This window comes from Lampris incognitus, chromosome 2 (genome assembly GCF_029633865.1).
Source record: "Lampris incognitus isolate fLamInc1 chromosome 2, fLamInc1.hap2, whole genome shotgun sequence".
NCBI lineage: Eukaryota > Metazoa > Chordata > Actinopteri > Lampriformes > Lampridae > Lampris > Lampris incognitus.
In genome coordinates, this window is record NC_079212.1 from 25,482,924 (window position 1) to 25,505,817 (window position 22,894).

General features: G+C 43.0%; 1 protein-coding gene across 1 annotated transcript in view; it reads left to right on the forward strand.

Moving 5' to 3' along the window:
• Positions 1 to 510: 510 nt before the first annotated feature.
• Positions 511 to 22,894, forward strand: part of vwa5b1 (von Willebrand factor A domain containing 5B1) — a 39,937-nt gene continuing 17,553 nt past the window's right edge. The window contains exons 1-19 of the mRNA XM_056274426.1: positions 511 to 667; positions 1,547 to 1,708; positions 2,480 to 2,699; positions 2,934 to 3,088; positions 4,290 to 4,421; positions 5,461 to 5,585; positions 7,007 to 7,183; positions 8,712 to 8,822; positions 8,979 to 9,181; positions 10,633 to 10,747; positions 11,590 to 11,775; positions 14,578 to 14,779; positions 14,954 to 15,153; positions 16,599 to 16,842; positions 17,747 to 18,040; positions 18,216 to 18,353; positions 21,125 to 21,259; positions 21,755 to 21,826; positions 22,183 to 22,252. Coding sequence (XP_056130401.1) covers positions 529 to 667; positions 1,547 to 1,708; positions 2,480 to 2,699; positions 2,934 to 3,088; positions 4,290 to 4,421; positions 5,461 to 5,585; positions 7,007 to 7,183; positions 8,712 to 8,822; positions 8,979 to 9,181; positions 10,633 to 10,747; positions 11,590 to 11,775; positions 14,578 to 14,779; positions 14,954 to 15,153; positions 16,599 to 16,842; positions 17,747 to 18,040; positions 18,216 to 18,353; positions 21,125 to 21,259; positions 21,755 to 21,826; positions 22,183 to 22,252 — 3,080 coding nt within the window. The 5' untranslated portion in view covers positions 511 to 528. The remainder of the gene's footprint in view (positions 668 to 1,546; positions 1,709 to 2,479; positions 2,700 to 2,933; positions 3,089 to 4,289; positions 4,422 to 5,460; positions 5,586 to 7,006; positions 7,184 to 8,711; positions 8,823 to 8,978; positions 9,182 to 10,632; positions 10,748 to 11,589; positions 11,776 to 14,577; positions 14,780 to 14,953; positions 15,154 to 16,598; positions 16,843 to 17,746; positions 18,041 to 18,215; positions 18,354 to 21,124; positions 21,260 to 21,754; positions 21,827 to 22,182; positions 22,253 to 22,894) is intronic.

Consider the following 22,894-nt stretch of genomic DNA (forward strand, 5'->3'; position numbering starts at 1 on the left):
TGCATTTTTGTAGTCCCAGTATGTTTCTTATCATTTCTTCTCTCACTGTAAATTGTATGTGCATGACTGAATTTTGCTCTGCTGCTATGTAGTTTTCCCCTAATGATGTCACCATCTTAAATTTGTGCCCTTGTTTTGTCTCTTTTTTTTGTAACCATTCATCATCTCTAGGCTGGATTAGAAATGCACCCAGAGCCTTGTGTCACCCAAATCATGTTTTTTTTTCAGAGTCTATAAAATGATTGGGGTGGATAATGTGGTATAAATCTGTTTGATACGTTGAACAAATTGCAGTGCAGCAGTAGTCATTTAACTCCAGTGGCCATATTGTAACCCATCTTTATCTTTATTGTGATTGCTTTGCCTTTGATGTCATTCCTGAGCAACAGTGCAGTAACAGAGAGGGGAACAGGGGCCCTCTGAAGAGGGCAGCTTGCTAGTTTTGCATTTTAACATTACATTATCTGATGAGTTTGTTCTTTGAACGTTTGACTGATGGCACCAAACCAGAATCCTAAAACCAGCGCCATGCCAGGCCTCGTGAATAAGGAGAAGTGGAATGCTCTGCCCCTAAGTGTCTCTGACATCACTTCCTGTGTCAGGGGTTACACCCTGGCAATGACAGCTTCCATGACCTATGAAAATATTGAGGACCACGCTATTGAGGGTGAGTACATGACAGGAGATAGATGCGGTATTGGAAGGCCATCTAATTACCAACGCAGTAGGATCAAAGAAGGTTGAATCAGTTCATCTGGATGCATTTTTGACAAATATGTTTTATCACTCATCTAAGTGACATCTTCAGTCTCAACTGACTGCTGTGCTTGCTGTGATTGCAAACATTCCCTAATCCTCTGTGACTAGTACACATGGCCATTGAAACTAGTTAATGGTCACGCCCTTATTTGCATATGAAACCGGTCCTTGGTTTCAGTCGTTATGCAACTGTATTGTTTATAAGGGTGGGGATACCTGCTGTTAGTTTAGGCTGAAGAGGTCACTTAGATGAGTGATGAAATGTATCTGTCAATAAACATTGTATCCAGATGAAGTGATTCAATTTTCTTTGATTTTCTGACCTGGATTATTGAGCATGCATCAAGACAAACGCAATAGGATGTTTTGCTGTTTAAGGTCACAGGCACTCTCTTGTGGCTGGGGAATAATACAGATGAGTAAATGGAAGAATGTGCATCCCAGTAACAGTGGGCGTTTTGTTTAAATTGAACTATGAATCTAGAGCAGCATGGTGGTCAGTTCTTGATTTCCCCAATGCAATGTCTAACATTTATGTTTCCCAAGTGGGTTGCATTTCATAACTTGTACAAAATAGAAAAAAAGGGGGGGTCCCTGGCCAACCTGGAACCCCCGCCATTTAAAGATCATCCCACTCTGAAGCCTCCCTTCTGACATGTCAATAATGGTTTATCACTACCCTGAGGACACATCAGTATGGCAGGAATACAGTACGTGTATTCAGTGGTTGTTCGCTTCTGGTTTGTGCTCCCAATTGTACCAATTGTATTTCTTTCTGTCCTTCTAGGAATCTTCATATATCCTCTGGAAGAAAACTCTACAGTTGTAGGGTTTGAGGCTATGATTTCTAGTCAAATTATAACACTGCAAATCAAGGACAAGACGAAAATTGATGACTGTTATCTTGATTGCGCCGGTGTAGCTAATGGGGCTCTCCAGAGTGGAAGTGGTAAGAATGGATCTTTTTGACATATGAAGCTGTGTGAAATGGTGCTTACTAGCCTCCTTTTTGTTGCAGTTATAGTTGAAATATAATAGGTGCTACAGGTTGGGCGAGCATCAGTGTCTTTTTCTATTAAGTTTTTATCTTTATAGAGTGGCATGACGGTCTATTCTGTTGCCTACCAACACGGGGATCACCGGTCCGAATCCCTGTTTTACTTCCAGCTTGGTTGGGCATCCCTACAGACACAATTGGCCATGTCTGTTGGTGAGAAGCCAGTTGTGGGTGTGTCCTGGTCGCCGCACTAGCGCCTCCTCTGGTCGGTCGGGGCACCTGTTCAGGGGAGAGGGGGAACTGCAGAGAATAGTGTGATTCTCCCATGTGCTACGTCCGCCTGGTGAAACGCCTTACTGTCAGGTGAAAAGAAGCGGCTGGTGACTCCACATGTATCAGATGAGACATGTGGTAGTCTGCAGCCCTCCCTGGATTGGCAAAGGGGGTGGAGCAGTGACCTGGATGGCTCGGAAGAGTGGGGTAATTGGCCAAGTACAGCTGGGGAGAAAAATGGGGAAAAATCCAAAAAATAAATAAATAAGAAAAGTTTTTATCTTATTGCAATAAAAACGCAACAATAAAGAGCTTATGCATGCACAAATTACAAAAAAGCAGAAGAAACAAACACATCCCTAAATAAAAATCTCCTCTTGACCTCAAGAGAAAGTGCACGTTAACACTGGTTTTATCCGCTTGTTTATTAATCTGGTCTATTTTTTTCAGGGCACATTGTGATGGATGAGGATTTGGAGAGGATGGTGTTGGTGGTTAACCTTGGGATCATCCCTCCAATGGAGACAGTCAACATTCTCGTCAGCACCTCCTCCGAGCTCTCAACCCTCCCCAACGGGGGCATCCGGGTATCGTCCCCACCAGTGTGTACACCTCGTGTACAGAGGACCATTAATGAGGAGCAGGGCCGATCCCCTAACTTTACCAGAGCGTAAGGAAAAAAGAACAAGTTATTCTTCAACGAAATCGTGACGTGAAAGAAGGTGTACAAAATATACTTTGAACTTAAATTTGGCTCTGTTGTTTCCTCTGTCCCTAAGATCTGCTGCAGCACAAATCAAATCAGATGGAATGATAAAAAATGTGATTTAAACACTTAAATGGTGATGACTGTGTGGATGGTTGCATTTGATTGTGGTATAATGCTATGACACATTTACTGTAGGCGGGAGAGGCATAGCTGTGGCCCGAGTGCTCACGATCAAACACCCAACTCCACTCAGTTGTGTTTGGCCCCCCTGCTGGAGGAGGAGGCCATCAACTCCATGGACTACCAGTTTAATTTCCAGCTGGAGATACGGGTTCCCTATCTCTTGGCAGGTTAGAGCATTGCCCTGACACAGTTATGTTTGTTTTGATATGCTGCCTATGTTAATTCATTATCTATGTAAAATTAGACATCATCAATATATAAAATGTATCATAAAAGTACTTCTTTTGTGAGTTATAAAACACTGACCATATCGTTTGATAACTGATATTGGTATGTAATCAAATGTGGCCTTCAACTTGCTCCTCTTTTAGTCCCACTTCTGAGTTCAGAAGTTTGAATTACTGTTATCATGCATTCAGATGCTAGACGCTGCGTCAGAAATTGGTCCATCCTAAGGATCAGGTCCCCCAGCACAAACAGAGCAATATAGTGTATGCTGTTAAGTGCTGGGAGGATTGCTGTGACTTGTACATTGGGGAGGATGACACAACACAGAAGAGTTAACACGTCAGGCCAGGACTCCGCAGTCTACACCCATCTACAGGCCAGTGGCCACTCTTTCAAGGATGAAGATGTGCACGTCCTTGATAGGGAGGAATGCTGGTTTGAATTGGGAGTCAAAGAGGCCATCTATGTGAAGAGGGAATGACTATCCCTAAACTGGGGGGGGGGGGGCTAAGAGTACACCTGTCACCATTTTACAATGCTGTGATTGTAATTATTCCCAAATCCTCTGTGATAGTACATATGCCCATTGAAACTCTAGTTAATGCTCACGCCCATATTTGCATATGAAACTGGTCATTGGTTTCGGTTGTTATGCAACTGTATTGTTTATGAGGGTGGGGATACCTGCAGTCAGTTTAGACTGAAGAGGTCACTTAGATGAGTGATGAAACGTTTCTGTCAATAAACGTTGCGTTCCGACGAACTGATTCAGCCTTCTTTGATTTTCTTACCTGGATTATTGAGCATGCATCAAGACTTTCAGATGCTACTAGCTGCTAACGAAAATAGATACATCGACATTTTGTTTTTGTAGCTGTGCTTGTAATTTAGAAATCAAGGAGCCAGGGGTTACTTTGTGTTTCAGGAGTGTCATGGTTGTTTCGATACAGTTGCTGATTTTTTGTTTCTGTGTGCATTATTAATACATGCTGTTTAGAGCACTATTTTGACAGCATTAGTGAGGGATGCTTATGATAAGTCAGATTCTGTGGAGGAGTCGGGAAATTCTATAACACCAGTCTTAAAACCAGATTCACAGCTGCTGGTTATCTTAGCTGCTCGACTGGTTTGTTTGTGTAGGTGTGGAGAGCCCCTCTCACGCCATCCGGGCTGATGCGGACCCTCTGGCCCGCTCTGCTACCAGTGTTGTCATCACCCTGGCTGACAAGTACACTTATGACTGCCCTGTGGAAATCCTCATCTACACCAGCGGTGGGTAAATGCACGCAAACATTCGCTCACAGCATGGCACTCCAATTAATCCCCCCCCTCTCTGTGGTGCAGTATTTTGAAGAAGTGTTTACCTCAGATCTGTCAAGCCCTGAGCTTGTCCTTCAAAGCCTCCTTTTTATTTATTTTTTTTAATAAGCAGTGAGTTGATCAGATCAGTGGTGAGATGATTCATCACTTCTCTTTGTGTACGACTGCTTGGCTACAAGCTGTCCAACTTCTGTCGACGTATGATATGCCTGCAGAGCCTGACCTCATTGTGTGGGTGTGCATTGCTGGGTATTTCTTTTTTTTTTCCTTTCCGTCCTTCCATCTCTACCTTACGGCCATCCTAACCTATGTGTGGGCTCCTCGTCTCCCAGAAGGCAGGTATGAGCCCCTGCCTTGCTGAGCCAATAGGCCTCTCAGATGGCTTTGTCCGCAAGCAGACCCGGGGCCATTGGAGTGCAATTCAATTCGACTCAGTGTGGAGCTGAGATTTCAATCTCATCAGGGATGCTGAGACCCTGCAGAGTGGTGGAGAAAACACAGAAATGGAGCGGCTTCTTGAGGTTGTCAGTTTATCTTAGCGAGCTCCGTGTTGCAGCATTGCCTCAGACAAATAATGTCTGCTTTTATCATCGGATTGATTTACCAGTTGCTAGTAAAAAAAGAAAAGAAAAAAAAAACAAAAACAGTAAAGCTCTTGTGTAACACAAATTATTAAAGGAGCAGGAAGGAAATTACAGTCTGAGGAAAAAAAGGTAAAACCTCAATATTACGTTAGAGCCCAGCTTATATCTAAAGAAATTTGGGGCTTGTCAAATTATTTTTGAAAGTCATAAAATTGGAATCCCCTGCTTATTTTTATGTAAGAGTAGGGCTCAATCAGTAAAAACCGACAGCGACACTCCTCCGTACCGTTAGCTCTGGAGCAATTTCAGGATTGTCCATTCCTTCCATTATCAGGGTAATTGTTGCCATCGTATGTTGTCAAGTTGATGGAGTGTCTATGTAATGCCCTGTGGTGTCCTAACTTTAGAGCCTCATCTGCCGCATGTGCTCATTGAGGAGGGAGACATGACACAAGAGGAGTATGATGAACACCTCCGTGGCAGGAGTGACTTCATCAAGGCCACCAAGAAGGACTCGAGTAACGAGAGGAAAGTGAGTGTGTTGACAGTATCCTGCACAGCAGTGGTGTCAGTAGGTGGCTAGAAGAAAATACTGTCATATGGGAGGGAGGGCTGAATGATGTTGGGGGAAAAAATTGCAATTGCAATGGGAAAAAATTTATATTATAACAATGACTAGGGCAGGTGGGGGCAGCAGTCCAATACGTTCATTGATTCAATGTGACACTATTGTCTTGACTTAGTGCTCACCCATCAATCCAGGTTATTCTATGATTAACACTGTTTTTTAAGCACTTTGCTTACCCTTGAAGAAGGGGGCTCGTCTGTGAATGAGTGAAAGAAGGGTGGTGTATATGAAGGATTCATGAGATCTCAGGAGGCTTCGTGTCACTGTCTTCCAGTTTAAAATATTACAATACACTTAAGTAAAACTGTAAACTGGGGTGTTGTTGCATCAGCAATACTAGCAATCCTTTCACATTACAGGGAGTCATTTGATCCACTGTCAATATCAAAAATATTGCTTAATGCATGGATTACTGAGCATGCATAAAGACAAAATAGAAAATTTAACATTTCATTGCAAAAATACAAACCCCTTGAATTACAAAGTTATTTCAAATGACCAAATGACTACTGGCTATATGTCAGTTTGCGGAGTGGTTTTTAAATTGATAAAATAAACAAACCCCTTTTAAATGACTTTGCTAGTTTTAGTTTTCTGTCAAGCAGTGAAAAAAGTTTCAGCTTCATGTGACTGATGGGCCTCACATTGCGCCCATTGCAATGTGACCATTTCACCCGCTTTAAATTGTGATGTGGATGATGAAGCATTATATTGTTCAGCCCTATTGTATGGGAAGAAATTCACAAAGACTGGTGACAAAAATATATTTTGTGACAAAGATGGGTCTTTTTTGGTTATCTTCTTGAAAGGTTTGGCAAGAGTTTTGGCCAGGGGAAAGCACGTTGTCGCCCAATATTAGAATTTATCTATTTCAGTATAACATAGGGAATATAATACATGCACAACCACAACCCAATAGCCCCATGAATTTGCATCCCCTTTTTCAAATCATACACCTCAGTACTAAATCAAATATTAACCCCATGTCAGTTCAACATGTAAAAATATGTCTATCACAATTAGTCACACAATCACTGATACACTCATAAGGAAGACGTGTGTCAGTTCACATCTCAGCTGCAATTAGATTCTTAAGAGACCAACAGACCTCAACAGTAAAAAGAAAGAAAGCACTTAGCCGTTAAGTGACGTGTGATAAAAAGGGGTTTATATGGAAACCCTCCAAAGGCTCACCACGTTCTGCCTGGATGTCTTTCCATCTCTCTAAAAAAAAAACCCCAAAAAACGGGTCCTTTTCCTGATGCTCCCCCAATCATCTCTGGAGCGCTTGATTGTTAAATTCTTTTCTTTCTGTCTGCTTATAGGTAGATATTCTTCACAAGCGCCTCCACAAGGACATCCTCCACAACCCTGTGGCCATGTTGAACTTTTGCCCGGACCTCAAATCTATTAGCTCGGACCTGAGGAAGGTCCACGGCGAGTTCATCTTCCTCATTGACCGGAGCGGCAGCATGAGTGGGATTAACATTAACTGTGTAAAGGTATCCTTACCGACATTACTAGTTTGTATGGACCATAGGTATTGACACCGACGAAACCTAATGATAGATCAACGCACATGCCTTGATGAAATTATTATCATTGATCCTGTCTGACACTGAACATCATTCGTACATACCAGTAGCTATGAACAAAAGAAAAGAAAGGAAGAAAAGTTGAGCCATATGTAAAAATTTTGAAAGAAACAGAGTTGAAGAAAAATGTTGCTGAAAATGATTCTATCTCTGACACTTACTGGACACTGTAGGGGGAATCCAGGTGGCGTGGAGGTCTATAACGTTGCCTACGAACACACGGATCGCCGGTTCGAACCCCCGTGTTACTTCCAGTTTGGTTGGGTGTCTCTACAGATACAATTGCCATGTCTGCGGATGGGAAGGCAGATGTGGGTTTGTGTCCTGGTCGCTACACTAGCGCCTCCTCTGGTCGATCAGGGTGCCTGTTCAGGGGGGAGGGGGAACTGGGGGGAATGGCGTGATCCTCCCATGCACTACATCCCCCTGGTGAAACTCCTCACTGTCAGGTGAAAAGAAGCGGCTGGTGACTCCACATGTATTGGAGGAGGCATGTGGTAGTCTGCAGTCCTCTCCGGATCGGCAGAGGAGCTGGAGCAGTGACCGGGATGGCTCGGAAGAGTTGGGTAATTGGCCGAGTATGATTGGGGAGAAAAAGGGGGGAAATAAAAATAAATAGACATTGTAGGCATCACTGCCACACTTTTTTTTTCCCCTCTGGAGAAAATGTGGTGATGTTCGGTGTTGGTAGACTAGATCTTAGCAGTTAGAGAATGACCTCTCAGGTCATATCAGAATTCACATCAGGTTTCTTTCCACACCCAGAGAAGAGAAAGCCGGGATAGTCTCTGGCAGAGTTTTTTTTATGTGCCTCTTAACTATCTGCTTGGGTAGGCTGGCTGTGTGCTCGCGCTGCCTTTATGACGCACTGCTTGAAATTCATTTGTGACTCAGACTGCCATTTGTAATTGGGTGTGTCTCCTCCTGAAATCTACCATGGCTGGTCATAAGGCCAGGGTCAGCCTGATGATGACATAATGACTCTGCACTGCTGTGTGATGTTGGAGGAAATGCTGCAGAATACCTGAACAGCCATGTGAAAAATGGAGAACATCAAGCACAAGTGTTAGCGCTCAAAAGCAACAAAAAAAAAAAATCCTCCTCAATGATTCAATCACACAACATAAAGTGTCTGCCATATATGCTTGGCTGTTCTATCTTTCAGAATGATAAACTGAAAGCTGCTATCATAGAATGGTAAGAGCATGGAGGACCGCATTACTCATTGAATCTGTAACCAATACAGCTGTTTAAATGGCTGTACTGCATGGGTAAAATATACAACTAATAAGGTCAACATGAGCTGAATTTAACTGTTGAGCAGAATGACCTTTTCTGTTTCTTTTTTTTTCTTCTTCGTCATTTCAAAGATAAGTGTCTCTTCTTCTCACACATCCTGGCCTTGGGATCAATGTGCACTGTGCTTTTCTCTCAGGACGCCATGTTGGTGATTTTGAAGAGCCTTGTGCCCGGTTGCCTTTTCAATGTCATTGGCTTTGGTTCTACATTCAAAACCTTATTCACAACCAGCCAAAACTACGAAGAGGTAAAGCGACTTTCTATGACTAAGCAATCGATAAACTGTGCCTTATGCTGCCAGTTTCCATTGGATCTTAGCTGCCTCCTAAAGGTAAAAAAAAAAAAAAACTGAAAATTTTGTTAATGTGCATATTTCTTTACTCTTTTATATGCCATATCCTAGGAAACCCTGGCCCTAGCTTGTGAATATATTAGGAAAATCAGAGCTGACATGGGGGGAACCAACATCCTGGCACCACTCAGCTGGATCCTAAGGCAGCCGATGTACAGCGGTCATCCCCGCCTGCTCTTCCTGCTCACAGATGGGGCTGTCAGCAACACAGGCAAGGTTATTGACCTGGTGCGCTGCCATGCATGTTACACCAGGCAAGTATCTGTCAACTTCACCCACCTTTTTGAGCATGCCTTGGTTCTTAGAATAATTTTGTGGTGATAATGAGTAGAAAATATTTTGAATATTATTGAAAAATTTCACGCTACAGCATGCTTTTAAAACTCAAGCAACAGTTTGCCATTCATTCGTGGTGGGACTTTGAATCCGCTTCAAGATGATATTTCATAACAAGAATAAAACATATCTGCACTGACACTCCAAACTGACCTGGAATAGCATCTTATTTAGCTGATATGTCTTTTAAAATGAAGATTAGATTGAGCATAACAGTGTTATCAGAGGCCAAAACAGCAGCAGAGATAATGTTGGATTCAACCTTGGTTTACTCTTATTATGCAAATAGCAAATAAAAAAAACCCATTGATTACAAGTAATCAAATCTAAGGGGTATGTAGGGGCTTAAAAGCAACATTTTTTCACTGAGCTATGTAATCCTGTCAAAATGAAACCAGGGAAAATGCATCTTATAGTAACAGTTCTTTCAGTGTTGTATAAGTTGTTCAGACAGGCAACGTCTCATACTGACACCTCTTCCTGATAATGTGACATTTGAAAAAAACAAAAAAACTACTACAGCTACATTGGGGATGTGGGAGTGCTCTCTGTGGGATGTAAACAGCAGCTATTAAATGGGAATAAGCACTGATGGCACATATGAGCCGCCACGATATAGAGGGAAATCATTTCATTTTGACAGATACATCTAATAACCTCACACTACCTTCCTCTACTTACTTAGTCATTCTTGAAATAATTGACTTTTGTCCTCTTTCCTCTAATGGATGAGAGCCCTCAGATTATTGCATTAGGTACAGAGTGTTTGGCCGATTCGTCCACATATCCTGGATCATTACAACAAACAGTGCACCCAGTGAGAGGACACAGCAAATAATAATGAATCTCTGTTGCAAAAGTCCGTGTCAGATTTGTGACTACGCAAAGGGTCAAACGTCTTTTTTAATCTCCACTCTTTGCCTCCTTCTAATATGCAAAGGGACATCGCTAGTGGCATAAGACAGCTATCACAAGTCTTTGTGGAGAATGCAATTGACAGACCTAATGCGATAACTGATATGGCAGGGCTATACTTGTGATGGAAACAGAACCAGCAAGCCTCCTTGGAGTACTCCAGGGGTGCGTGCCCCAGGCCTGCATTCACTTTCAGCGCATGGCAAATAATGTTCAGTATGGCGGCTCCATCTATCAACATTTTCCTGGTTGTGTTGTTGCATATTTATTTCTTTATGATGCTGAGTGATGGGGCTGCTTCATTGCAATACATCACTACATACACTATGTTTCTTGAGTTTTTTTGTGAAAGGGTTTACATCCCAGGGGGAGACTGTTGTCTCTTATTGGACTCACATATATTTGGATTTACCGATGAATTTACAAAGCTGCAGCATCAACCGTGTTTTTGCAGGTGCCATACATTTGGTATTGGACAGAACGCTTGCAGGAGGCTGGTGCAGGGACTGGCTGCTGTCACCAAAGGAACAGCAGAGTTCTTGGCTGAAGGAGAGAGGCTGCAGCCCAAGGTACTTATTTCTAATGACAGGACGATTCTTCTCTTTGACAACCAGCTATTCGGAATGTCACCGGGGGGATCATTATGCAGTGGGTGCAAAGTGTTCAGTGTTTGCCATTGCCACCAATTAGCAAATAAATTTGTCGAGAAAAACACTAATTAAGAGAAGTCCCCTCTATTGTAAAAGGTTTACGTCACGCATCAGTAAGGTCATATTTTTATAAACAAGACTGAGAATCTGCAAATTATTTTGTCTGAATGGAAGGTGTTTCAAATCAATGCAGTTAAAATAAAAAATTGCTGGCATCAAGGTAGCATAGCAGTCTATTCTGCTGCCTACCATCACGGGGATCGCCTTTTCAAATCCCCGTGTTACCTCCGGCTTAGCTGGGTGTCCCTGCAGACACAATTGGCCATGTCTGCGGGTGGGAAGCTTGATGTGGGTATGTGTCCTGGTCGCTGCACTACCGCCTCCTCTGGTTGGTCGGGGCACCTGTCCGGGGGAGAGGGGGAACTGGGGGGAATAGCGTTATCCTCCCACGTGCTATGTCCCCCTGGTGAAACTCTTTACTGTCAGGTGAAAAGAAGCGGCTAGTGACTCCACATGTATAAGAGGAGGCATGTGGTAGTCTGCAGCCCTCCCTGGATCAGCAGGGGGGGTGGAGCAGTGACCGGGATGGTCTTGGAAGAGTTGGGTAATTGGCCGGATACAACTGGGGAGAAAAAGTGTGTGTGTGGGGGGGGGGGGGGTGGCTATACAGAGGAAAATAACATTGTCCCTCTCCCAGAGTTTTACTGTTTATATTTATTCCTCTAGTTGCTATTTCATTTCAATCACTTTTTACTCTACAGATGATCAAGTCTCTTAAGAAATCCATGTCACCGGTGCTCAGTGACATTGCCATCGAATGGCTGTTCCCAGAGACCAAGGAGGTGTTGCTCTCTCCTGTTGGCAACACCTTCCTGTTTCCTGGGGACCGACTGATTGGCTATTGTGTTGTCTGTGACACCACCCGCTACCATGCAAACCCCAAGTCTGTAAGTACAAAACCCCTCACCAGTCCAAAAGGGACAGAATACTACACACAATGCCCCTCTAAGTGGTATTTATTTATACAGTATACTGCATTTTGTATGATGTATGAATGATAGGCTATATTCTTCGATAGCCAATCTGTCAAATTTGAAAAGAGGAACATTCCACTTTATGATATCTTGAATTCATGTCTATCTTAAACTGTAGCCATTGATTATATACTATAGGTCAGGGGTCAGGAACCTTTTTGACTGGGAGAGCCATAAAAGCCAAATATTTCTAAATGTATTTCATTGAGAGCCATATAGTATTTTTAAAGTATAATGAATTAAATATGTCTTACTTTTAATGCGACTTCTGGTGCTGCATGGTTTTGCTGATGGCCTTGTAGTCTGGTTCATACGTGGTGAGGCTGAGCTTCATGCAGGCGTTGAGGCTTCCATCAGTTAAACGTGAGCGTAGGTTGGTCTTAATGTTCCTCATATGCGAGAATGACTGCTCACAAGTTTTAAGAATCAGCTGGTCTTCAGGTTGAAGATTTTTCATTTCCGTCCACTTGTGTTCCCTCGCCAGCTCTGCTCGCTGTCGCGCAAGACTTTCCAACTCTCCATTAAGTGACTTGAACTTACTCATCCACATGTCTGATGCCTTCAGGTCAGCAACTTCCAGCTCAAAGTCTCCGATAGAGACCCCGGGGATGCATGTCAGGTCGATTTTGTCCGCTGCACACTCATGTGGATGAGTGATGAACTTGAAAAGACCAGTGCGCGCACGAAATTCTCCAAAACGTGCTTTGAATGACTGCAGGAGATTGAACGTAAAGCCAGCTAGCTGCTGGAGATCCAGATGTTGAGTGGAGTCACTTGCTAAGCATGCATCTCTAAATTGTTGCAGTCTTTCAAAGTGCAGAAGACGACCTGTTTCAATGTCCCTGAGAAAGACTTCCAGCTTGCTTTCAAATGCAAACACTGCTTGTTGAAGGGATGAGATTGTATTTCCAATACCTTGCATTTTCACATTGAGCTGGTTCAGATGGCCAGTTATGTCCACGAGATAGTGAAACTGCAGGAGCCAGTCAGTGTTGTCTAGCTCAGGATGCTTGACGCCTTTCATTTCAAGAAAAGTCTGGATTTCACTCAGGCAAGCTGCAAAACGGCTGAGCACCTTCCCCCTTGACAACCAACGCACGTTGCTGTGTAAAAGCAGACCGGGATAATGATTCCCAACTTCTTCTAACAGAGCTTTAAACTGGCGATCATTTAAAGCTCGGGCAACAATAAAGTTGACCACTCGAATGACCAGCGACATCACCTCACCAAGCTCCTGGCCACACGTCTGAGCGCAAAGCGCCTCCTGGTGCAGGATGCCATGAAAACTTAGGATGGCTCTCTTTTCATGTTCACGGAGAAGCGCTACAAATCCTTTGTTCTTCCCCAACATACAGGGTGCACCATCAGTACAGACAGAAATAAGCTTATCCATCGGTAGTTTTTTTTCTTTAGCAAACTCCATGAAAGACGTGAATAAGTCCTCTCCTCTTGTTGTCCCTTTCATTGGCAAAACAGCCAAGCTTTCCTCACGCAGTGTGTCACCTGCAGCATACCTGGCAATGATACTGCACTGAGATAGATGGCTAACGTCTGTTGACTCATCTAACGTGAGAGAAAAGTATGTCCCGGCGTTTATGTCCTTAATTTGTGTTTCCTCGACCTGATTTGCCATCATGATGCTACGATCGTGCACAGTTCTTGCTGACAGGGGCATGTCTTTTATTCGTTTGATTATCTTGTCTTTATTTGGGAAGTCATCAAACAGTTCATTGGCCACATCAAGCATGAATGTTTTGGCATACTCGCCATCTGTGAATGACTTTCCATTCCTTACTATTGCCAAAGCCCCCGCAAAGCTAGCGGAATTCCTGTCACCTTGCTTGGTCCACACACGTAGTTGCTGCTGACTCGTCTGCACTCTCCGCTGTAGCTCCTCGCGTGCCCTTTTCCTGCCGTCCCCCGCTGGAGATTTCCATGCAAATGAAGCATGGTGCGTATCGAAGTGCCGCTTTATATTTGACCGTTTCATCGATGCAATTTTATCATTGCATATTAGACATACCGCAGATCCTGCTCTCTCCACAAATGCAAAGTCCTCTGTGCACGCAGCCTGGAATGCACGGTAATCATCGTCTTTTTTTCCTTTCGCCATCTTTTCCGTTACAAGGGTTGAAGCGGATAAACTAGTTGGCTATCTGAAAAAAATTGATTTCTTCACCTTTACAATGACCCGGACATGCTCGCGAGCCATTGGTTCCCGACCCGACCCACGGGTGACCCGTGACCCGTGAAATTTATCTTCAAAACTAATTTCTGTTCACTTTAAAATGACACAGTATTATTAAGAAATATCACAAGTATTTTAAAATCAGTTCCAAACTGATTTTTTTTTTCAACTCAAAATTGTCTGGGAGCCATATGCCGTCACCGGAAGAGCCATATATGGCTCGCGAGCCATAGGTTCCCGACCGCTGCTATAGGTCATATCACATATGTACTATATCTATCTGCTCTATATTCACTTGAACATTCACTTGAAAAATGCCAAGAATGTCAACGATTTGAGACACTGTCTGTCCCCTCTGAAAGGTACGTGAAAACAAATGCCGTTGTTTCATAGATGAAAAACAAAAAGAGGGATAATTACAAATTAGTGTTTCATTCAAGCATGGTGAACAGAAGTAGAGTCAAGCACTTGTCCAGATGCCAGTTAGCATTATGAGTTGTATCATTATTAATTAATTATCTCAACAGGACAAGAGGAGGCGATACAGTATGATGCGCTCGAATGAGTCAGCCAGTTCAGTGTTTTATCACTCTCAAGAAGAGGAACCGGTGAAAATGGGTTTCGATGGTCAGGGTGCCAATAGGGACACACACTCTGGCACCCTGTATGATTCCTATCAGGACTCCATGTCAGAGAGCAGTCCTGTTACCACAGAGCATGACCCTATGGGTAAGAAACCATAAATTTTGTAAACCATTGGATTCCTGATTCCCATGTATCTTAGATTTTGTCATTTTGTTGGTGCGGCACCATCTTAGGACACACACATTCACTATCTCTCTTTGGGTGTGTCAGATTGTGTCTATACTCAGATGGTCTTTATGTGTTCGAACATCATTTCAGGGATTGACAGCAAAACCTCACCAAGGAGGCGTGCATACAGCACCAACCAGATCGTGGACTTCAACCCAACAAAGAGGGTCTACACACCAAGTGATCCTGGCACTGTGGTGGGGAAAAACCCCCTGAGGAGAGCCAAGTTCCAGGAGCTGATTGGCCAGACGACCCCTGAACATGGTGCCCATTGGAGGAATGACTATCAGGTTTTTCTCCAGAAGCAGAATATTCTTGTGCATGGTATTGCATTTTATCATTAAACGTCCACACTGGGGGGCGTCCGGGTGGCATGGCGGTCTATTCTGCTGCCTACCAACATGGGGATTGGTGGTTCAAGTCCCCGTATTGCCTTCGGCTTGATCAGGCGTCCCTACAGACACAATTGGCCGCGTCTGTGAGTGGGAAGCCAGATGTGGGTATGTGTCCTGGTCGCTGCACTAGCGCCTCCTCTACGCCCACCTGGCGAAACTCCTCACTGTCAGGTGAAAAGAAGCAGCTGGCGCCTCCACATGTATCGGAGGAGGCATGTGGTAGTCTGCAGCCCTCTCCAGATTCGGCAGAGGGGGTGGAGCAGACATCGGGATGGCTCAGAAGAGTGGGGTAATTTGCCAGATGCAATTGGGGAGAAAAAGGGGGAACCCCCCCCCAACATTGGCCGAGTTCCCAATATTTAATCAGCATATCAGGTTTTTCCTATTCTTGTCTCAGTGTCACGAAGCCAATATAGCTTCAGCACACAGACACCAGACCAATTCGCTCCAAATTAACCTTTTTTTTTTAGCCACAACAAATCTAAAACCGTTGTGTGGAGTTTAATATCACATGTGTGTCTACACATATGTGCACAATAAGGCAAAATCCCTCACTGTTATCCAGACAGAGAAATCATATTTCTTATTCTACCTTGGAATTTATATTTCATCCTGTTTTCAACAGAAGCTTTGTTCATGTTCAGACCATGGTGACAAATGAGATTTAATGGGGTGAGGAACATCACCTGACTCGTGTCTGAGCTGAAGTATAATCAGGAACACAAAAGACGGCATGTGCTTGCTGCTGTAATGAGGGGCAAAATTCATGAATGATAATTAAGTTCAGTAGTTGCCCAGGAATGTCTCAAGTATCCTTGAAGAAATAATGTTTTCTCTATTGCATATTGACTTGGAGGGCATTATTCAATAATAAAAATCCCAAGTCCAGTGATTAACATATATATTGGATAAGATCAGTACCAATGCCTCTGTGTGTATGTATTGGTGGTGGTGTTTTAAAGTTTTACAGATAGGCTTCTGAGCGAAGCCGTACTGCAGTACAGCATGACACTCTGAATAACTGATTAAAAAAAAAAAAATTGGCTACTGGCTCCAAAAGATTTGAGTCTGCAAAGAAAGCAAATGCGCTGCTGTATCTTCTTACGAATAAATTACACTTTTGTTGTGCAGATTACCCCTTTATGCTAGGGCTCAAACACCACAATAACCCCGCAATACCAAAGGAAGCTCATTTGAGCAGGTTGTTCTGATTAGGTCATCACTTGTCAGGGGAAAACACTGTTGAGAAAACATTGTTGTGTGCTGTCACAAAGCAGTGACAGCCAGCTTTACACCAGGGTGAATCGGCTGAATAATCAACTCTCTCCCATTGTGTTCAGCCACAGTTGGCGAGCCTGTGTGGCATGTCATCCAGAGGGCACCCTGGTAGCTGTCACAGGCCTTTACCTCAGCAGGAGGGGCTTCTGCAACAGGAGGCAGGCTCAGAAATTCACCTCCAGCCCCAAAACCAGGCCGATCCTCCACCGGGTACCAGCGTACACACTGCAGCTAGCATCACCACTGGAACAGATGGATCAAGGTCCTCTACAGACAGCCCATCTGTCGGCAGCTTGGGAGATGCAGGTTGGACAAAAACAAGGACAAGATTTTTCCTTAGCCTTGATAACGCTAGAAAATTCTAGGTTGTAAACAAAACTAATGGAGATGGCTAAAAAGTAAAACAACAACAACCACACAATTACTTTACTGCTGTGTTATATTTATAGACATATTAGACCACCTATGAAATATGAGGACTAAAAAAACAGGTTGATATTTGCATTCATGATTTATCAAACACATTTGGGACTTGGCTCTACATGATGAAATCCTATCAAATAATGGTTTAGACAATACCCATGTTCCTTGGCAGGGAATATAGGATGATTGAAGTAAAACCAATTAATTTTGAGTTTAAGACCAGAGTAGATCATAATGTATATTTTTGAGTGTGGTCCTTCCAGTCACTTAAAAGTTTCAGTCAAGATTGAATTGTTCCCCAATCTCATTACATTTTAGTAAATGGAGGCTGTGCTTCAAGCATTAGTTACTCAAAGACCTTCACTCAATGCGTCATCCTTTGCCTAAACAATGTAGGCCATCAATAAAACCATGGAGATGGATTTGAGGGAAGATGAGAAACATTGGATGACATTTAGAGACAAAGTGAACGATTAGCCATAAGCAGAACCAAAGAAATACCACCTCAGCAAACAGTTATTAGTGGTCTATTAAGGGAAAAGCTTTTGGCACATCGAGCAAGTTCAATTTAATATGCCACCACCTAAAGTTCAGTTCAAATAATAAATCCATTTGTTAATAGCTTGAATCCAATTTGACTTACAAGTTATGGAAATTGAGTCTATGTAAAGTCAATAGTCCAAGTCCCAGGCTCAAGTGTAACTCAACTAAGAAGTAGATGCACAGATTAAAAAAAAAAAAAATCCTCGCATCCAGCAGACAAATGTTGTTCCTGTGATATTTAAAGATGGTTACGGCCACCAGCTTTGTGAAGCAGAAACCCCATTGGAGAGCCATGCCTCAGACCTGGGAGGCGCCATTCAAGGGAAGGGGAACTGCAAGGCTGTGGTGTCTGGACTGTTGTGTGGGAAACCCATGAAGTGGGAGGTAGTCTTTGATATTGAGCCCTATCTTCATGGCCGTGAGCGAGAGGAAAAGGTTCATGAGGATCTGTGGAATGAGACCTTCCATCACCTGGCTGGACGCTCCATCATCCAGGACTTTGAGGACATGGCTGAAAAGGAGTGCGAGATTGAGCATGGTGAGCAATGGTTTTGGTGTGTTTAAGTGTCTTCATCAAACTTTGAAATGCTGTAAAAATAAGTGAGATTTGTGGAATGGATCATTTCTTTCTGTCATTTTGCTATTATCAGTCAATCATCTCTTTAATTGGTCTTCAAAGCATTGAAATGATGTATGGTTATTATATTTCACAGGCTCTGGCAGGAGGTACCAGCTATATGCCATTCACACCAGCAAGGCCTGCAATATACTCAGCAAATACACAGCGTTTATTCCCATAGATCTGGACACTAATGAGTATTTGCAGACATCTATTGAATACATAAACCCCTGTAAGTCATATGGTTTTAATGTGTGGAAACTGAGATTACTTATATAAGATGTTATATAAATACAAACATATAACTTTGTCCTTGATTATAATAGGAATCCTATTACTTTGACTTTAGAAGTTTGTTCAGCATTTATGAAGAAACAACTTTTCATTTAAAACTAAATACAAGTGAGTCGAGGCTCTCATCTGCTTTGGCATCAAGAGAAAAAAAGAAACCTGAAACTGCTCCGCTGGCAAATATATAATTGGAGGCTGAACTTGTGGGACCCATTTGCTAGGGTTTCTGTTAACACAAGCTGTATTTCATTATAGTGCTCGCATGCTATTTTACTTTCAAAATCTTTAATTCAGTCACTCTTGATGGATCTCAATGGATCAAGCTCGGGTCCTCCACCAGAGGCCTGGGAGTTTGAGGGTTCTGCGCAGCATCTTAGCTGTTCCTTGGACTGCACTCTTCTGGACAGAGATCTCAAACGTTGTTCCTGGAATCTGCTGGAGCCACTCTCCCAGTTTGGGGGTCACAGCTCCTAAGGCTCCTATTACCATTGGGAACACTGTGGATTTGACCTTCCACATCTCACCTTCCACATCCGATCTAGTTCTTACTTCAGCCCCATGGTATTTCTATAGATTTTCATGCTCTTTCTTCCTGATGTTGCCATCACTCAGGATGACTACATCAGTCACTACTGCTGTCTTCTGTTCCTTGTTGACCACCACAATGTGTGGTTGGTTAGCCAGCACCTGCTTGTCAGTCTGGAACTTGAAGTTCCACAGGATTGTAGCTCTGCCATTCTCAATCACCTTTGGCAGTGTCTCCAATTTGGACTTAGGAACTTCCAGTCTCTATTCGGCATCGATGTTCCTCTACAGTATCCCAGCCTCTTGGTTATGCCTTTCAGTGTACACTTTCCCAGCTAGCATTTTACACCCTGCAACTAAGTGCCGGACTGTCTCACGGGCATCTTTGCACAGCCTGCATCTTGGGTCTTGTCTGGTGTGGTAGATCCCTGCCTCAACTGATTTGGTGCCGAGTGCCTGTTCTTGTGCTGCTATGATCAGAGCTTCTGTGGTGTCCTTCAGTCCAGCCTTTTCTAGCAACTGGTAGGACTTCTCGATATCAGCCATGTCTTCTACCTGTCAATGGTACATCTCATGGAGGGGCTTGGTCTTCCATGTTAACTCTTTTTCATCCTCGCCACACTCTGTCTTCTGCTGCTTAAGATACTCACTCAGCAGTTTGTCCTGGGGGGCCCACTTTCTGATGTACTCGTAGATGTTCCTTGTTTCATCCTGGATAATGGCTCTGACACTCACAAACCCTCGGCTCCCATCTTTCTACTTATCGTACAGTCTCAGGCTGCTGGACCTTGGGTGGAACCCTCCATGCATTGTAAGGAGTTTCCATGTCCTGATATCTGTGGCCATTACCTCCTCCTTTGGCCAGTGTATTATTCCAGCTGGGTATCGGATGATTGGTAGGGCGTACATGTTGATAGCTTGGGTGTTATTCTTCCCATTGAGCCGGCTCCCCAGGACCTGCCTCACTCTCTGGAGGTATTTGGCTGTAGCTGACCTTCTTGCTGCCTCTTCATGATGTCCATTTGCCTGTGGAATACCAGGTACTTCTAACTGTCCTGTATGTCTGCCATCTGGTAATTCAACCCCTCCAGCCCTCACCGCCTTTCCTCTTTTTGCCACCATTCGACCGCACTTGTCCAGTCCGAATGACATCCTGATGTCGTTGCTGTGTGTATGTGTGTATATATATATATATATATATATATATATATATATATATATATATATATATATATATATATATATAGGAATATATATAGGAATATATATAGGAGCAAAATAAGGAGCAAAATAATCCAGTGAGTCAAGTAAATTCTTTATGAGAGAGGACAAGCCTGTTTCATGCCATAAGCAATCATTAGTTGATTGCTTAAGGCATGAGTGTCTGCATGGGTTTCCTTCGGGGGCTTTGATTTCCTCCCACAGTCCAAAGTCAGTCAGGTGAATCGGCCATACTACATTGTCCCTAGGTATGAATGTGTGTGTGTGCATGTGTCACCCCTGTGATGGTCTGGCAGCCTGTCCAGGGTGTCTCCCCGCCTGCCGCCCAATGACTGCTGAAATAGGTTCCAGCATCCCCACAACCCTGAGAGCAGGATAAGTGGTTCAGATAATGGATGGCTGGATGGATAGCTATATATATATATATACATAGTGGGGTTTTTTTCTGGAAACCGTCAATGGTGTTGATGAAAGTGCTCAACAAATGAGGAGTGGAATATTAAGAGGCTATTTTCCTACATCTATCTTAAAAAAAAAAATATATATATATATATATTTATATATAGTATATAGATAGATAGATAGATAGATAGATAGATAGATAGATAGATAGATAGATAGATAGATAGATAGATAGATAGATAGATAGATAGATAGATACAAAGTACATTTAAATTCTGTTCTAGGGTTGTATATTTCCAGATATCATTATTATGTTAAAAATTTAGTGTAGTATTAGTGTCGAAATACAGGGCTTGTTCATGCCACAATACCCCGCTATACCATATATGTAAGAACAGTTACCTGTGAGTGAGTTGCATTGCCCCTGGCCGAATATATATTAATTTAGTTAATGGGACAGTGCACTGTAAACATAAATCATCTAGGCCTGGGCTCTACAGGTGCAGGCCAGGTTTACAGTGTGGAAATGAAGTTACCCATGTCTAAATCTCTTGGGTATTTCAGGTGAAGGTCTGAAGAGAGGCTCTCACTCCAGCTCCCGCTCAGGAAGCAAAAAGAACAGAGGTTATTCCATCGGGCTGGGTCGCTCTCAGTCTAGCTGCATGTCAGTGGAAACTGAGGATGCCATTCTGTCAAACAGTAAGAAAAAGGATGTGTTTTCTACAAGAGACTTGTTTATGCAAAACTGCTTGATGTCTTTGATGGAAATGGAATGCAGTTGCATTCAGTCACCAATACCAAGAGCTGTATAGCGCATATTTTCAACGCTCAGTGTGACTGGTGGTGAAAGGTAAAAATATATAATCTTGGGCAAAAAAGCACTATGTTTAAAACTTGTTTTTGATATTGGCATAGCAACAGTAGGAGCCATGACTACTGCATTCATTATTGATCCTGCTTAGCACAGCTGGCTAAAAAAATCCTGTTTGGTGTACGCAGGTCTCTGGTCAATAGATCAATATCATGTATAACTTATCATTTAGACCAGATTTGTGCACTTTTTGTCTTTGGAGAAACACAGCAAATTATTTATTTATAACAAGATTTAAAAAGAAGTTTAAATTTTTGACAAAACAAATTTACACTTTAACACTTTGAAGTCTTAATCAACAATCTTTTTGATTAATATGTCAGGTGGCGAGGATGGGGGATCTCCATGTAGCACCCCTTCTTCCTCCAGTTGGGAAAAGTGTAGCTTCACAGACGGTGGGTTCAGTCCATCAGCCAGTCCATGTCTTCTTGCATTTCATCAATTGTCTCCATCACAATCCTTGAGTTAAACCATCAGCTAGTTTTTTTGTGGTCATGTCCTCTGAAAAGCATTATTTCATTGCTTCTGATGGAAAATGTGTTGGTATTTCAGTCCCTCTTGCGCACACACGCACACACTCACACACAGAGGAACAGAGAGAAAGGTTGTCTAGGAGTGACGGCTGCTAGCATTGGTGCCCTCCACTGCATCCGTGAGATCCCTCCAGGTGTTTTTCACTGTGTGACAGTCATGATGAGAACTGAATAGAAAAGTAGCTTCATGCATCTCTTTCCCACTAATTCTTTCTCAGCCTTCCAAAGGAGTCCGTCTGTGACATCAGAGCAATCACAGAAGTCAGTGGAGAGCCTGTTTTCTGCCAGGTGGGTGGTGTAAGGAGTCACGCGCTAAATTAGAGACTGCCTGGTGCCATATAAACATACTGTAGACGATGTACTACCCCAGCATACGGTTAACTGAGCAATCACTTGAAGTGAGGGGACCTCATTCCAGTGAAATCAGTGGCTCATGACGGGTTGAGCTATAATATGCCACTGGCAAAATGTTACTTCTTTTAAACTGCTGCCTCAAAATGCCAGTATTATTTTATGAATCCTCCTCTCATTTCATTACAACAGCCAGATTTGATATCTCAGGTGAATGCTGTCTATTTCGGGACACTATTTGTTTTTTCAACAATGTCAGTAAAGCCACTTGAACTTCAACTGTTGTACTTGATATAACATGTATCTACTCACTGGCAATCTTAAGAACTAAAATGATCAAAAGAAAACAATTGCTTATTTCAGTGTAGCTCAATGGGCGGCATACCTGGAGTTCTGGCAGCATTCCTTGAGCATGGCACTAATGGTTTCAGGGTTAGGGGTTTGGTTCTGACTAGGGCTACTGAAACTGTAATGTGACGCAGTCATTTCACCATAAAGCGCTGCATGTTCTGAGACTGAAAAGTGCTGTAGAGATATATTTATTACTACAAGGGTTGTAGTACTCGAGTATGGGCTCGT